Genomic DNA, 17,684 nt, shown 5'->3' on the forward strand with positions numbered 1-17,684 from the left:
ACTTACAGCACTGATCTACAGTGACACTTGGCATAACTTTGCTTAACAAGTAAATCTCTCTACTGAAATGGGATTCATGTCTGCATGTTGGTGTGTTTGTCAGGAGTGGACATGAGCTCTATGCATCAGATGAAGACCCAGCGGTCGGCCACAATGCTGTCTGATGTTAAGCAGCTGATCAGCAGCCGAGGCAGCGTCAACCAGCACAATGAAGATGGAGTCACACTGGTGAGGCCGTCCCAGCGACATTCATCTATCACAATGGTCACAGGTGGTGACATAAATGACTTCATGAAACCTGTTACCTGTCTGTTTGTGTTTCCAGCTGCACATCGCCTGTGCCAGTGGTTATAAGGAGGTGGTGTCTGTATTGCTGGAGAATGGGGGAGATGTGCTGGTGTCTGACAGCAGCTATTGGACTCCCTTACATCTGGCCGCCAAGTATGGGCAGGTAAATAAAATATAGTACATTACAGTATGCTTTAGTAGGATGCAGTGGTAACTTTGTATGCATGCTTAAAAGGGGATAGATTAAAGAATGCATTTTTTTATTAAAGCAAACTTCTCTATAGTGAATCAATGTTAAAGGACTGATTTTGTGGAAATGAATTTGCTAAATAAAATAAAAATTGTCCAAACATCCATTCTTTCGGATTGCTGTGTACAAGCATGAGTATATTGATATAGAGTAATTGTAGTCCAAATACAGTTCATCATCACCCACCCGTCCTGTTCCTGATTAATGACACTTACATTGCATTGATCTTATCTATTCCCATCCAGATAAACTAGGGCTCAGAGAATTCAATACATGCACTAATGTGTTTTATATGAGTTGAATAACAGCGTTTCTGAGACTCTCAGGGGCGATCGATTTTTTCGAGGGCAAACTTGCTGACATGGTCAAATATTTAATAATCTTTCTAGTTGCTGATGAAGAGATTTTTCTTCATCTCAGGATAGTCTTACCCACACATGTATTTGTGTATCCTTGTTTTAGCACATTAGCAACACACAGTTGTACATTCATTGAAATGTAATTTCCGTGAAGGTTACACTTTATTTTGATAGTCCATTTTGGACATTAAACTAATTGTAAGTTACTTTGCAACTACATGTCAACTAAGGGCGCATTTACATCATACTTAACCTGACCGTACCGTACCCGAGTGCGATTATCCCCACTGCCCTATTTATCTGCACTCACAATACACTTTATGATCCATGCACGAGTATACTTACGTCATTAAAAGATGCAACTTTTTAAAGAAAAAAACCTGGGTACGCTTAGGAGTTTAGTACAGAACAATCACACTAGCCAACCAGACCCGACCTTGGGGTCAAACGCTCTCTGGCACGGTATGGTATGCATAATGTGAGTACACCCTAATTGTCAATACAGTATACCGTTAGGGTGAATGTGATTTCACCAAGTAAGATGTGATCCTGGAGCAACACCATTGTTGGTCCCGGATCAACGTTTTCATTAACCAATCAGATTGCAGGATTAAGATTAGTGTGCATGTTAGATTTAGATTTAGGATTGGGTTAGGGGCTTTTAAGAAATACACCTCAAACTATTATTTCACACTAATTTGAGGGTTTACAAAATGGTTAGGGTTTGAATTAAGGGTAGGTTGGGGTATCTTTGATTAAAACGTTGATCCAGGATCACATCTTACTTGGTGAAATCACAGCGACCAAACTGTAAGGGGTAGGTTTAGTGAAAGGCTTAGGGTTAGTAGAACAAGTTAACGTTGCAAAGATACAGTTGATGTCTGTTTCACAAGTTTGCCTGCCCATTCAGTCTTAATTATTAATGGAAAACAAACTTGGTACACCTCAAAGGAAGCTTGAACCTGAGGTTGGGCTCGAGTTTCAAGTTCAACACCCCCTTACAGACTCTAAAGTGGATTATCGAAAAATTGTCACCTATTAATTTTATTGGTAACACTGCAGTAATTTTGTATTTGTTAACAATTAGTTAATGCATTAGCGAAATTAAACTAACACCGAACAATACTTCTACAGTTCATGTTCATTTCTGCATTTACTAATACATTTATAAAATCAAGCGTTGTAGGTGTTAACATTAATACATGCACCATAAACTACTGTATTGGCATTAACTAACATTTATAAAAAATAATACATGGTGATAAACTAAATTGTCCATGTTAATGCATTTACAAGTTAATCCAAGTTAATGCATTTACTAATGTTTACTAATATAACCTTATTGTAAAGTGTTACTATTATATCAATGCTTTATTAGGCTGAATACATTTTTCTCTAACATAGTGATTTGTTGAAATATTTTCATTTAAGTGTCAGTATTCAGTGACTGTAGTTACGCTATATTTTAGTTATGTTATAGCAGTGGCAGCTGGTGCAAAACATTTTTGGGGGGTGCAAACAAACTCAACCTTTTACTGCAGGACTGTAAATAGACATTTATCAAGTGACAATGTATCATTACTGCTTAGCTAAAATGCTGAAAATGTTCCTGTTGAAGTCAACTAAAGCATGAAATGTACTATGAATCTGTAAATTTGAGTATAATGTGGGTTTATTTTCAGTAATTAACTAATCAAGGTAATCATTCACACACACACACACACACACACACACGCACGCACGCACGCACGCACGCACGCACACACACACACACACACACACACACACAAAGAGAAAGAAATGCATTTTCTGCAGGCTTTCATAATTTATGACAGCAGGACTGGACCTCTCTTTCTCTCTCTTTTTGTGTCTTTCTCTCTCACAGACACAGAGACACAGAGACAGACTCAGTCATTAGCACTGCAGATGGCTGTGTGACTCAGCATTATACTGCAGTTTAAGAGTTTTAGTTTCAGCTCAGTACATCAGTCAGTACATCATTAGGTATTAACAGCAACACAGTGCTCTGTATAAGTGCTAACTGCTGTAACTTATACAAATGTTTGTAAAGCATGTTGGAGTTGGTGAACATTTGGATTAAAGTCAAATGCTTAATTAAAAAAAAATACATTTAATGCCCAAACGTACAGTACACACCCATATGTACAATGCTTTAAAATATAAATGTCATACTATGAGCCACTGGATTGAATTCAGGCTTTAAAAATATATACATTTTAAGTATACATTTAAATTCACGTTGAACTGACTAAGCTAGCAGTTGGACATTGTTGAGAATCACTTACAATGTATTATCACTGAGTTTGTTTGGGGTTTATCAGATCAGTAGCTGCGTTTCCATAACCCTATAAATTATGCAAATTGACATTGTGAATTGAAATGACGCCTAATGGAAACACAAAAAATTAGCAAAACAAGTATTTATGCTCACATGAGGTGGTTTTTCAGGCAATTCGGAAAAGGTGTATTTTGCAAAACTGCAATGGAAATATAATTATTATTTGACGATGAGGTGGGAGGTACTAAAACCTCCCAGAAACACCTCAACATGTGTCTGCTCTGAATTATAAGAGGCTATTCTTGCCAAAAATGTTTGGATAACACTACTACATCTCTATTGATTACATTTATGTAGCACTTTTCTCAGTACTCAAAGCGCTTTACATATGAATGGGGGAATCTCCTCATCCACCAACAATGTGCAGCATCCACCTGGATGATGCTACGGCAGCCATATTGCACCAGAACGCCCAGCACACACCAGCTTATCAGTGGAGAGGAGATAGAGTGATATAGCCAATTAGTATGAGGGATGATTAGTAGGCCAATGGGCAAGTTTGGCCAGGATGACGGGGCACACCCCTATTCTTTTCGAAGGACATCCTGGGATTTTTAATGACCACAGAGAGTCAGGACCTCGGTTTAACATCTCATCCGAAGTACGGTGCTTTTTTGACAGTATAATGTCCCCATCACTATACTGGGGTGTTAGGACCCACACAGACCACAAGGTGAGCACCCCCTGCTGGTCTCACTAACACCTCTACCAGCAGCAACCTGGTTTTCCCAGGTGGTCTCCCATCCAAGTACTGACCAGGCTCAGCCTTGCTTGGCTTCAGTGGGCAAGCTGTCTTGGGCTAAAGGGTGACATGGCTGCTGGTTATTACCTCCAAGAAACACCTATACATTACCGCTCCTAAGTATAAGTGGCTTTCCATGACATTTGTTTCTATAACACTCTTACGTCTCCTTCGGTTAAAAATGAGGCCTAGTGCAGTGGATGTGCTATTAGTAAACCTACGTTTACAAAAAAAAAGGAAAAAACTACTTTTCAGTCGCATATCATCAGGTAGTGTGAAATTAGCCTTTAGGTGAACTGTAGTTGAAATTATTATCCAACAAACAAGAACAAAACAAATGATCACAGATGGGCTTTGTTTTGTAGAAGATGGGCTTGATTAAAATTACATTTACATTTTCTAAGTTAAAGAAAGTAGGGGTGTTTACTCATGTATCACTCATACAGTATACATCACATACACTACATAGTGTAAAATATACAAACAAATGCACACTTTGGTTGGATGAATGAGCAAGAGATGCGTGTGTGTGTATTGCACTGTTGTGCTGATGTTATAAATTTGAGGCAGAATCATCCTTCTCTGGTGAAAGCTGATGTTGTAAATTACAGAGCTGATGGAGAGATTAGCCGTCTTCAACATGTGACCTACATCTTTAACTATTCTCTGTGAATTCCTCTCAAAGTCACAAAGTGTTTGTTTGTGTTTGCATTTTCTATACAGACCCACATTGTGAGCCAGCTGCTGAAACACAAAGCTGATCCAACTCTTCTGAACTGCAACCAGGACAAACCCTCAGGTACACACACAGATACGCACGCACACAACCCTCCTAAATATGGTGTATAAAGAAAAGTCATGGCAAAATTCATTTCCTATTACTGCATTGGTTTTGTTTTGTATTATTGTAATAAAATTATGTGTGGTGGGGTTCACCTGATATAACCTAAAATTGCTTAACCTTTAATTCCTGCAGTGTCTGCCTTCATGAAACAACTAAAAACACAATTTTTTTGCATTCACCTTAAAACACTTACAGTACTAGCTTCAGCCCAATTCCTACTTGTAAATATATTTTGTAAACAGCATTTTATGTTAGCTCTATGAAAAAATGTTAAATGCTCTCTTATTTGTAAGTCGCTTTGGATAAACGCGTCTGCTAAATGAATAAATGTAATTTATATGAAAACAAACAATTTTATATTAAGGTAAAATATAACTATTATATAAAGATAATTATGGTATTAAAGTAATACAAATGGATTCAATAGAAACACAAGAACCAACAAAATGACGTCATATTGGAAACAAAGAGTCTGGATATAACAAGATTGAGCATTCTTATACTATAGCTGGTAACACTTTACAATAAGGTTGCATTAGTAAACATTAGTAAATGCATTAACTAACATGAACAATATAGTTTTTCAGCATGTATTAATTCTTGTTCATGTTAGTTAATGACAATACAGTTTATTCATGTTAGTTCATGGTGCATTTACTATGATAATAGTTACAACTTTTGATTTTATATATGTATTAGTAAATGCCGAAATGAACATGAACTAAAATTAATAAATACTGTAGAAGTATTGTGTAGTGTTAGTTCATGTTTGCTAATGCATACATTCATATTTTGATATGTTTTTTATATTTATAGCTTTCATGTTCATTTTAGTTATTTTGTCAATTTATTTTTTGGTTATTTTTTCCATCACTACATAGGTTCGGAATTTTTGCACATTAAAAACTAAAAACACCCTTGTGTTGTGTCAATAACGTTTACACACTTTCTCTGAAACCTCGGTCTGTTATAGAAATATTCAGATCAGGTTTAATTTTTCTGTGTTTTCTGCATCCGAAGCAAGTATTTTGAGAGGTGTTTTGACATCAGAGCCACCGTACAAGCAAAAATCCTGAAAAGCATCTAACAAGTTATGTAACGAAGACTTCATTTTGTATAGTGTTGCGATTTATTTATTTATTTTTTTACACAATAGATTAATTAATATACGCATCCGATACATTGTGCAAGGTTTGTGTTTGGTTCGAACACAAGAAGAAAAGAAGTCATGATTTATACATCTGGGATGGGAAAATTTTTATATGTGGATGAATGATTCTTTTAAATGATTAAATATCAGGTGAATAATCAGCGTGTCCAATTTATTAGAGTATCACTTAAATTCAAATATATGCAAATGATGCAAACTATTTTAAGCTAATGCAGTGTAAAAGTTTAGGAGCTCCACTGAAACATTGCAGAGCTACAGAAACTGAATTTCAGTCTATGCTCTTTGATTACTTAATATATAATATATCATATAATATCATACAGGTCCAGTCATATACTCACTGCCAATACTACTTATTAGCCACACTTTCATTAACACTGCTTTACTATGGTAAATCAGCCTAGCAGTATGATTTTTGTATGCATTCAGTACTGTATTTTCTATATTTCACACAGAGCTCAGTATTATAAGTATGTACTGTATATGCATGAATAGGTGTCAGAAAAATTATATGAATAAGATTTTTATTAGGTTAAGTTAGTATTTTTGTCTAGGTTTTGGGTCATGCTATTAAATATTATTAGATTGTGACCCAAATATGACATGGATTACGTGTCACTCTGTGTTGTAAGAGTGATGATAAAGTGTGCAATGGCATTGGAAAGTTTTTCCAGTAATGTCCAGGAGACTTGGACTTTCGTTTAACAGTTGTTTTTAATACATGTTGTGTGCATGTATGAATCTAATGTCACATCTGACATTGCATCTGAAATGTATAAGACGATTACAAAATAAAAACATACCTCTGAAACATCCTGTCTAAGTCATGCTTACGATCCTGCTGTATCCCATAGCGGTGTCGAGCATCACTGGTGAACGCTCAGTAGGGGTCAGAAGCTCTAACACACTCTCAGAAATAAAGGTACAAAAGCTGTCACCAGGACGGTACCCTTACAAAAAGTACACCTTTGTACTTGTGAAGGCTGGATCCTTTGAAAAAAAGCGTCTGAGAATGAGATGGTTGAGTCTACGGAGAATCCATATAGTAGTTGCGTCAACTACTTTTCCCTCCCACCGTGCCTGTTGGCGTGGCACAGCAGAGACGTTTCTGACTTATTAAAATAAATCTGTAACCAGAAGCCAAAAAAAAAAATTATTTTAGAAAATATGACGCGTTGATGTAGATTAACTCTTTCACCGCCAGCGTTTTTTTAAAAAGTTGCCATCCAGCGCCAGCGTTTTTCATGATTTTCACCAAAGTTTAATGTCTTCCAGAAAATGTTCTTCTTCAAATATATAAACATACAATATACCAAATGAAAGAACAGACCCTCTGCTTTCAAAAAAAAAAAACCCGTTTCATCCTACCTTCAGTAGTTCTTTTGTGATCAGCTTTTGAATATGGGTAGGTTTCTGCAAAAACACCACATTTTGAGCAAAAAGCAGAGATAATTCCATTTTTGTTACGGACTTTTCATAGAGATCCCATTCAGAGCGATCTTTAAAACAGACTCGGACATGCAGCAGCTTGCCATAGGGCAATACTTCCGGGTTTAAAAAGTTGCGGATTGACGTCTTGATTGACGAGATATCTCGTCAATGGCGGGGAAAGAGTTAAACTACCCAACAGTAAATCTAATTCACCAACCTTAGAAATATACAAAAGTAAAACGCATACACAATAAAACATACACAGTATTGAAGAAAAAATATTAAAGCTCCAGTTTAGCAGATGTTTAGATGTAGTGTCAAGTGCAAAAAGCTGGCGCAAATCTGTCTAAACGCGCTTTATTTAAATGCAATTTTTTTTAGTTGAAGGTGTCATATCAATTTGGCAGTATGAGAAACCGCTTTGTTGCTATACTGCCTCGTAAAATGCTAATATCAGACGTTACACATGCCTGTTAAAGTGCCTTCATTTTTACACGCTGCAGACAGGTCAGCTGCGTATTTGTCATAACTTTATCATAAATCTGTCTAAACGCGCTTTATTTAAATTTAAGTTTTTTTAGTTGAAGGTGACATATCAATTTGGCAGTATGAGACACCGCTCTGTTGCTATACTGCCTCGTAAAATGCTTATATCAGACGTTACACGTGCCTGTTAAAATGCCTTAATTTTTACACGCTGCAGACAGTTGCGTATTTGTCATAACTTGTGCTCTCCATCTGTAATGCCTGCAAGACAGCTGAAGTAATAAAATTATTGGTCAGATTATACATTTATTATAAATGGCTTATATTCTAAGAATTTTAGAGTCTGGAAGTTGTCGTTCAGGAAGTCAACCATTCAATTATGGACTCAGTCAGGGAGTGAGTCAGTCAGTCAGTCAGTCAGTCAGGGAGTCAGTCAGTCAGTCAGTTAGTCATTGAGCCAGTCAGTGAAGTCAGTCAGTCAGTCAGTCAGTCAGTAATGGTGTTAGTCAGGGAGTCAGTCGGGATGTCAGTCAGTCAGGGAGTCAGTCAGGGAGTCATTCAGGTACTCAGTCAGTTAGCCATTAAGTCAGTCAGTCATTCAGGTAGTCTGTCAGTCAGTCAGGGATTCAGTCATTGAGTCAGTCAGTCAGGAAGTCAGTCATTCATTCATGGAGTCTGTCAGTCAGTCAGGGAGTCAGTCAGTCAGGGGGTCAATCAGGTAGACAGACAGTCAGTCAGTCAGTCAATTTATGAGTCAGTCAGTCAGTGAGTAATGAAGTCAGTCATGAAGTCAGACAGTCACTCAGTCAGTCATGGAGTCAGTCAGTCAGTTGGTCAGCCATTAATGGTGTCAGGCAGGGAGTCAAGCAGGTAGACAGTCAGTCAGTCAGTCAGTCAGGGAGTCGTTTTGGGAGTCAGTCAGTGAGAAATGAAGTCAGTCAAGGAGTCAGTCAGACAGTCGTTCAGTCAGTCAGTCAGTCAGTCATGGAGTCAGTCAGTCGGGGAGTCAGTCAGGGAGTCAGTCAGTCAGTCACGGAGTCAGTCAGTCAGTCGCGGAGTCATTCAGGGAGTCTGTAGGTCAGTCAGGGAGTCAGTCTGTCAGCCAGTCAGTCAGGGAGTCTGTCAGTCAGTCAGTTAGTCATTGAGCCAGTCAGTGAAGTCAGTCAGTCAGTCAGTCAGTAATGGTGTTAGTCAGGGAGTCAGTCGGGATGTCAGTCAGTCAGGGAGTCATTCAGGTACTCAGTCAGTTAGCCATTAAGTCAGTCAGTCATTCAGGTAGTCTGTCAGTCAGTCAGGGAGTCAGTCATTGAGTCAGTCAGTCAGGGAGTCAGTCATTCATTCATGGAGTCTGTCAGTCAGTCAGGGAGTCAGTCAGTCAGTCAGTCAGGGGGTCAATCAGGTAGACAGACAGTCAGTCAGTCAGTCAATTTATGAGTCAGTTAGTCAGTGAGTAATGAAGTCAGTCATGAAGTCAGACAGTCACTCAGTCAGTCATGGAGTCAGTCAGTCAGTTGGTCAGCCATTAATGATGTCAGGCAGGGAGTCAAGCAGGTAGACAGACAGTCAGTCAGGGAGTCGTTTTGGGAGTCAGTCAGTCAGTCAGTGAGTAATGAAGTCAGTCAAGGAGTCAGTCAGATAGTCGTTCAGTCAGTCAGTCAGTCATGGAGTCAGTCAGTCAGGGAGTCAGTCAGTCAGTCACGGAGTCAGTCAGTCAGTCGCGGAGTCATTCAGGGAGTCTGTCAGTCAGTCAGGGAGTCAGTCTGTCAGCCAGTCAGTCAGGGAGTCTGTCAGTCAGTCAGTCAGTCAGTCAGTCAGAGAGTCAGTCAGTCAGTCAGTCAGTCAGTCAGGGAGTCTGTCAGTGAGTCAGTCAGGGAGTCAGTTAGTCATGGAGTCAATCATTGAGTCAGTCAGGGAGTCAGTCATTTATTCATGGAATCTGTCAGTCTGTTAGGGAGTCAGTCAGTCAAGAAGTCAGTCAAGAAGTCAGTCAAGAAGTCAGTCAAGAAGTCAAGAAGTCAGTCAAGAAGTCAGTCAAGAAGTCAGTCAAGAAGTCAAGAAGTCAGTCATTTTGGGAGTCTGCCACATGGCTTACAGAGGAGCATCAGAGACAGCTGTGCTTCTCATAATAGATCTGTTGCCTCTTCACGTCTCCTCTTGTGAGCACTTCATTCTCAAGATCTTAAACTCAAATCGATACCTCATCCTAGCTCACCAGCTTAACTAAAGGACTTAAGGTTGCCTAGGACGAAACACAGCACCAAAATAAATCCTTTCCATTTAGTCCCTTTAGAAAGATGTGTGTGAATGGAAGATCATATTCCCAGGCCTTTCCTTTAATGCCATTTCTCATAAAAAATTCTGGCACCTCATGCTCTCCTACTGCTCATTTCAATTGGAAAATTAACCACCTTTCTATCGACTGATCCAAGCGCAGATGGATCTGTCTGCAGCAGGGCTCGGTGCCCATCACAGTACAAACACAACCACAAGCCAGCAGGGGGGTGTGACAGAAGGAATAGAATAAAATGATTGGACCCTAGGGAAGATTTTGGTTAAGTGTACCCTACTAGTGATTTTTATAAATGTCACCTTCAGGTGCTAATAAGTGCGTCAGGTGCTCAGATAGTTTGAAAAAAGCATGTACCTGACTTTGCTGTTTACCACCTGTTTTTACAGACATAGCTGCAACAGAGCAAATTGCAGAAATGTTGCTGAGAGCCGAAGACTTCTGGATACAAAGACAAACAGATCCCTCAGCCCTGCCTCCACTATCAGACATTAGCTGCACAGAGTCGTATCAGGACAACAGCCTGCCTGTTAAAAAACTGTATGTACCGTACAGTATTTACAGTCTTATGTATAAAAAATGTTATGCATATTTATCATCATATGGCAAACCAGATGGGACAAAAGGTTTCATATGAAAAATCAACACAGGTAACATCTGCTGATAAGACTTGAATTTAAGAATAAGAATGAATTTCCATGCTGATCTCTTTTGGTTTCATGCTGATGTGCTGGTGCCAAACCAGTGTAGCAATGCTGTGTTCACCAACAAAGCTTAGCTGGTGATGTTGGACGAACAGCATGGTCTTTTTGAAACATGTTGATCCAGCACATCAGCATCACAGGCTGGCAAAGCACAACCTGATTTCACAAAAATCAGTGCGTATTTTACAAGTTGGCAAATTCTCGAAAAATAATTGTACATAGATGATTATTGGGAAAAAAAAATGATACAGTCATACCTAACCCCAAAACATTACAGAGGTGAAAGCAAAGTGTAATTTTTTTCATCCATTCGTAAAATATGCACAAATTGCCATGAGATTGTGTTGGAACATCCAAAAATGCAACATATGTTGGTGAAAATATATACTGTACTATGAAAGATGAACCATTTGACAGAGAAACATCCTTGATGCATGATCTAGTACCTATATATCTATAATGACCAAGAGTTTGTTATATTTTTAGGGCCACTATGGCTCTACCCATTTCCAGGAGGGACAGTCTGTTGGAGAAGGAGGCCATGTTCAGAGACACTGGAGGAGCATTGATCAAACAAACTTCACTTGACAATGGATTGGATGGAGCATTTTCCAGTGCTGCAGGAAAGCTGGAGCAGGTCAGATGGCATGTTGAATGTCTGGGGAAAAGTATATCTTAAGCATCAGTATTAAATGCTGAAATGATAGGGAATTTGTATTTGACGAAAGTTGCGTCAAAGATACTGAATATAACAATACTGAACATTCCTATTACTTCAGTATGTATAATGTTGTGTTTACACCAGACGCTGTAGGGGCGGCAAAAACGCGCTATTCGCGCGTAGTTGGATGCTTGAACATTTGAGTTCACTTGCTTCATTTGCATGTGAAAGCCGCGCGTGAAATTCTAGTCATTCGAGAAATTCACGTGGAAATTTGCGTCATGGGAGGGGCTTCTGCAACTCTGCGGAGACTCCGCCACTCCGCTTACTTCCTGTAATCACGTCACTACTACAGCAAGGTCCTGATTGGTTAACGCGGTGCAGAAATCCGCCGCAGTTCAGATTTTTCAACTCGCGCGTTTCCCGCATCAATGCTCAATTCGCACAGATGCGCCGCGTCTTCCACGCGTTCTGCGCCATCCTCACAAAGCGTACTGCACCGCAGGATAATAATCCACGTGTAATCGTGTCTTTGCATTGACTTAACATGTAAATCACCCACGCTTGCCGCCTCTACCGCGGCTGGTGTAAATGCATCATAAGGGTGACTGAAGTCCAACCTTTCAGTTAAAAGGAACCAATTATCAATAGATTAAGACTGCCGATTTTATGGAGGAGGGGTTCTGTACATGGGGCGCTTGGCAATCTGTGTGCATGGCAGAAGTTAAAACGACCCTGATAAAAGGTGTTTTTTAGCATAATTTGAGTTTAAGAATCAAACGTTATGGCAAAGTTAATGTCAGCTTTAATTGTTAGTCAGAAATATGTCTTTTAATTGTGCGTTTTTAGAGATATCTGTTTTTCCCCATTGAAGCAGATATGACTTTAGTCTTGCATGAATGAAATAAATGCCCGGAGGCGTTGCAAATATGGCCGTCTGGTGATACGACTTCCCTAAAGAGACTTTGGTGGCGTGCCGATATATGCATGATGCATTTTATTGTGAGCAAATGAGATATACGCAAAAGTTGCTAAAGTTTAATTTGTATTTTTTCTACACAGTGTTTACTCAAATTTAAATAAGATTTTGATTGATCCCAATATTGAAAAGTCAAGAAAAATTCTTGACAATAACACATGCTGGCAACCGGAAGCGATCAACCCAGTTTTCCGGTTTGGTCACCTGACCTTCAACATATACCATATCAGGTTAAAAAAAAATCACCCCTGGTTCGGGTCGGACTTGGGTCTAATTTTATTGTGTTTGTCTCGGGTCAGGTCTTTCTTAAAAAAAAAGATTTACGCACATCGAGTTTGGGTAAAAAGTTATCGGGGTCATTTCTGGTCGATTTTCTTTGGACCTGAAAAGACCTCTACAGTGCATCTCTAATATGTACTTCTTTTATGGAGCTTTAGTAGTTGGCACTTTGGAGCTTGGTAGACTTGGTTGCTGTCAAAACAGCATGTTTGTAGGCAAACCACTTTGACTTTAAGTTGAACTATTCCTTTTATCTCACGACCCGCACTAGTTCGGTTGCGGGATGACGTCAGTTTTTTTTTTTACGCTGCTAAAAATATCTATATAGCCTACTGTCTACAAACATTAATAATATTAGAAATTACTATACATCGTTTTAAAAGGTCTACGGGTTTAACATCGAATCCAGTCTGTTTCAGATGTGTGAATAACTCATGAAATCCGTCTTATAGAATACATACGCGCTCTATGGCAGGCAGGGTGGACAGATAATTACTCGACATGTTTAATTTGTGTGATTTTTAAGTTATTTACGCCTGCCGGCTATGTACGAAAGTTGCTTTGTTCTGCTGTTTTATATGGAAGTCTATGAGAAGCCTAGTTTGTTTTCCCGCAAAAAGGGGCAGTGACAAAATTTACAGTCAAGTTCCCAGATGTGCTGGTAGTCCGTATACATCATATCCAAACAGCGCTGTGAAATATGATGACGTCATCTGACTCGCTCGTTCCTCCAATGATTTCATGGAAATAATGAGACATAACGTGTAGCCAATTAGTGACGTTTGATTTTCATTTTATTTTTGTGGAAACTGCATTTTATATGCAAACATAAGGATAAATAATAAGAATGAATGTTTATGGATGTAAACAAAAGACTTTTATTTTGGGGCTGACTGGCTCTTAGAAAAGGCACTAGTCTTGCAAGAACCTCATTTTTGGGCCCATTGACCTCAAACATGAAACATAACTTCTTTAGACTTATGGCCTTGGCATCATTGCATTTTTTTTTTTAGGTTTCACACACATATTTATCATTAAGATTTTTAGTATTAGAAAGATATTACAATGTACTTCAGCCTCTCTAACTTTTTAAATTTTTAACTTAAAATAATTTTGAAACATGGAAAATGACGCTCAAAGTGTCTTCTTTCGAGTGATACCATAGTTATGCTTATATTGTTTAGTAAAAAACAACCCTTTTAGTGAAAGTAGGTCTTTTCATGGTTTAGGCCAGTATGGTTAAGAAAGAGAGGAATTTTGTTGTCACATCATCTGTAACAAACATACAGTATGCACATTTGAATGGAGCATGTACAGTATGACTACCATGGCTGATGAGGAATATTTTTATTTGTGTTTCAGGTCAAATTAATGCCTCCTGCCCCAAATGATGACCTTGCATCCCTCAGTGAGCTCACGGACAGCAGCCTGTTGTACGAAATGCAGAAACGCTTCGCGAATGACCAGATATATGTACGTAAATACAAATGAACTCTCATGCTGGGCTGTTGAATTGTTAGTCAGAATTGTTTACTATTTCATTTCCTGTAGTCCCACAATAAAAATAAAGTCTCAGTTAGGAACCCGACTCTCAGTATTAGCTCACTGATAAGGGGCATGACTTTAGGAAAAGCCTGTTTTATTCTCTGTCTTATCCTGCTCTGAGGGAGGTGATGCCGGATGCTGGCCTCAATCACACACGCTTTGGTTTTTCACCAAGCCATCCGGTCCACTGTGTGTTCAGGGGTCTGGTCTCACACACACACTGCTGCCGGCTCTCCTCTCCATGGCCATGGAGATTTGCCAAGGGCCATGTTTGTAGCTTGGCCAGGATCTGGTGTCTGGATGGCAGCCCTCTAGGTCTCAATGAACTCAGGCCAAGACTGGGGGGGTTGAAAAGATATTCTTATTGGTTGCTTCTGTTGGTAATGTTACTACATTGAGAGTTGCTATTATAAATGCATTTTCTTTATTTTCAATGTGTGCACTATTTAGTATGCTTAAATAGACTGACATATTTGAACCCTTTATCCTCAGATCAAGTAGCATCTGCAGTTTTGTCGAACTATATAGTAGAGTCATCTTATAAATCGGAGTGTGGTTAAAGGCAAAAATCCATCTCTGTGCTCATCTACTACCTGATGTGGAATGATTTGAGCAGACACGGCTGCATGTCGGCAGTAATGTCCGGTAGTTGATAACACACTGCGCTATTTCATGGCTGCAGCCAAATCCATGCGTAATGGCTGCCGCTGTTCCCACACTTTACAATGGAGCGTAATGAAGTCTTCCTGCTGGGGCCGATATGGACGGAGAGTTCAGAGATGTGGAGCCTTTTGTGTTACACTGTAATGGGGCCTAATGATGTCTGTCATTACTGCACTGATGGATAGAGAGGCTGCTGCTTATTGATCATTTAGAGAGAAGAGCTGGATGCCCACATTCAGCTTTCTGCTGTTTGAATAGACTAAGGAGAGAAGATTTGACCAATGATAGAGTTATTTCATCTAGTTAATTCATCTTTAAATGTAGACACTTGTCTATAAGAATGGAATAGAAATTTGCCATCTAATCTCACTTTTACACCTTATAGCAGATAGCCCAGACGTGTTTGAGTCTCAAGTCTTAGACTTGACCTTGAAAGACTTCAGACTTAAAGGTGCATTGTGTAACTTTAAGAAGGATCTCTTGACTGAAGTGCAATATAATAAACATAACTACATTATCCGTGGTGTATAAGGACCTTACATACACTGTCAGAGATAAAGGTACCAAACTGTACCTTTTCTGTCTCTGGAGCTGTACCCTAAGTTTCTTTTTGGTACCTTTACAGGAATACAAAACAGAATACAATTTTGGGTAGATTACCGTACCTTAAGGACCTACATTGTTAGAAAAAAGTCACAATATGTAACCTAGCTGTCAGTGGGGCAGCACGCTTTAAAAAGGTAATTGTATGGACCATTAGGTACAGATGTGTAAACATTTAGCACCAATATGTACCTTTGAGATACTAATATGTATTTTTCTGGTACTAATAAGCTCTCTTTGGTCCCAGTATGTACTTCTTAGGTACTAAAATTAAATCCTTAGTTGCAAAGCTGTACTTTTTGAAAGGGTACAGCCCCAGTGACAGAAAATGTACAGTTTTGTACCTTTATTTCTTTGAGTGTAATGAACTGTTTTTGTTACCTTAGAATGAGCCGTTTTTATCTACATTCATCCCGGGTTACCTTACATGGAAGTCGGCGTCATGTTTCTACAGTAGCCCTAAATAGACAAACTGCTTTAAAGAGCACATTTTTCACTATGTTGTCTCAAATGATGACATGTTTGTTCTGTGGTGGCTACCGTAGCTTCTCTATGCGTTTTGAAAGGAAGGGGTGAGCTGTGGACTGAGCCATTGGATGCAATTCACAGTCTCACCACTAACTTGCTAAAAATCTACAAACTGGTCCTTTAAAGGAATCTAAAAATGAAAAGTAATGTTTAAATATGACAGCATGTTTTTTGTGTGTCTCATGACAAGTTGACATATGCGTATTTTATCACAAGACATGCAAGTACCAACAAGACGGCATAAAGTAACTTAAAGGGGAACTCATATTTGGGTGAACTATTCCTAAGTCAACTCAAATCCTTTATGCCGTGTACACACAAAAGATAATCGGGCTGTATTTGGGCCGATTTCCCTACTTCCGACAGTCCTAGCTACGTCTCGATTTTCTTAATGGTTCTACAGATTATCTTGAAACGAAACAATATCCAATCAGAAAGCGAGATGATGAAAGACGGAAGCAGTCATGGCGCAGCACAAAGTGAAGTTGATGCAAAGTGAACTTGTACAGACCATGTTTCTGCTGTCTTCACGACATCACCCAAACCCTTTACTTTTTTCTCTTGAATTTTCAGTGACAATCATTACGATGTCTGCCATGCTTATTCTAAAGTCTTGCGGGATTTTGCGAGATTTCCTGTGTTCACTGTCGAGGTTTCTGAGACTGGTTGAAAATCGTGTTCATGTGTGGTGTGCTGTTTTTGACACATCATGGCACACCACACACTATAAAAGCAAAATGGTAAAATCTAGGATTTTTTATCCTCATGTTTGTGGTCCATTACATTTTGAAAATCTTATAAGATGTAAAAAATCTTATGAAGTGTACCCAGCATTATGATAATTGTTATCTATGTGCTGTAAGTATTAAACTTCACTCAAAAAATAAATAAATAAGGTGATCACAGATCAGTTTAGTTCACGCAGAGTAGTAGGAGAAAGCCCACCATACAAACCGAAAATTACTTTGCAAATAATTACAGTTTTATGTTTTACACAAAGATGGCATTAAAGAAGCAAAAGTAACAGATTGTAGCTTTACAATTATTTTGCAGTTATAAAATTAAACTATTATATAATTGTTATCAAACAAAACACTGACAAACTTGGTTACAGCGATTAACTTTCTCATTAACTCTTTCCCCTGCCAATGAGTTTTTACAGCAATCCATCTTTCCGCTATAATCCACTAGGTGGGGCTCTAACCCAACTTTTAAAACATTAAAGCATCCACTGATCAAAAACAGTAAAAAAACTTTTGATCATCATTCTGAATTTGATCTTGAACAAATGATCCCTTTGCAAAAATGCAATTATCTCAGCTTTAAGGCCAAATTTTGCTTTTTTTTAAAGAAATATTTACCCATATTTGAGAGGTGATTAAAAGAGAACAAATAAACGTTTGACGAAACTTCTTTTTTTGAAAGTAGAGGATCTGTTGTTTCTTTTGATATATTGTATGTTTATATATTTGAAGAATATATTCTGGAATGCAATAAACATTTGT

General features: G+C 38.6%; 1 protein-coding gene across 3 annotated transcripts in view; it reads left to right on the forward strand.

Moving 5' to 3' along the window:
- The window catches only part of myo16 (myosin XVI), a 226,132-nt gene that overhangs the window by 85,621 nt on the left and 122,827 nt on the right, over window positions 1-17,684 (forward strand). For all 3 annotated transcript variants that reach the window (XM_065292938.1, XM_065292939.1, XM_065292940.1), the window contains exons 6-11: window positions 104-228; window positions 326-451; window positions 4,722-4,797; window positions 10,607-10,757; window positions 11,408-11,558; window positions 14,203-14,313. In XM_065292938.1, the coding sequence (XP_065149010.1) occupies window positions 104-228; window positions 326-451; window positions 4,722-4,797; window positions 10,607-10,757; window positions 11,408-11,558; window positions 14,203-14,313 (740 nt within the window). The remainder of the gene's footprint in view (window positions 1-103; window positions 229-325; window positions 452-4,721; window positions 4,798-10,606; window positions 10,758-11,407; window positions 11,559-14,202; window positions 14,314-17,684) is intronic.

This window comes from Paramisgurnus dabryanus, chromosome 15, assembly GCF_030506205.2.
Source record: "Paramisgurnus dabryanus chromosome 15, PD_genome_1.1, whole genome shotgun sequence".
NCBI lineage: Eukaryota > Metazoa > Chordata > Actinopteri > Cypriniformes > Cobitidae > Paramisgurnus > Paramisgurnus dabryanus.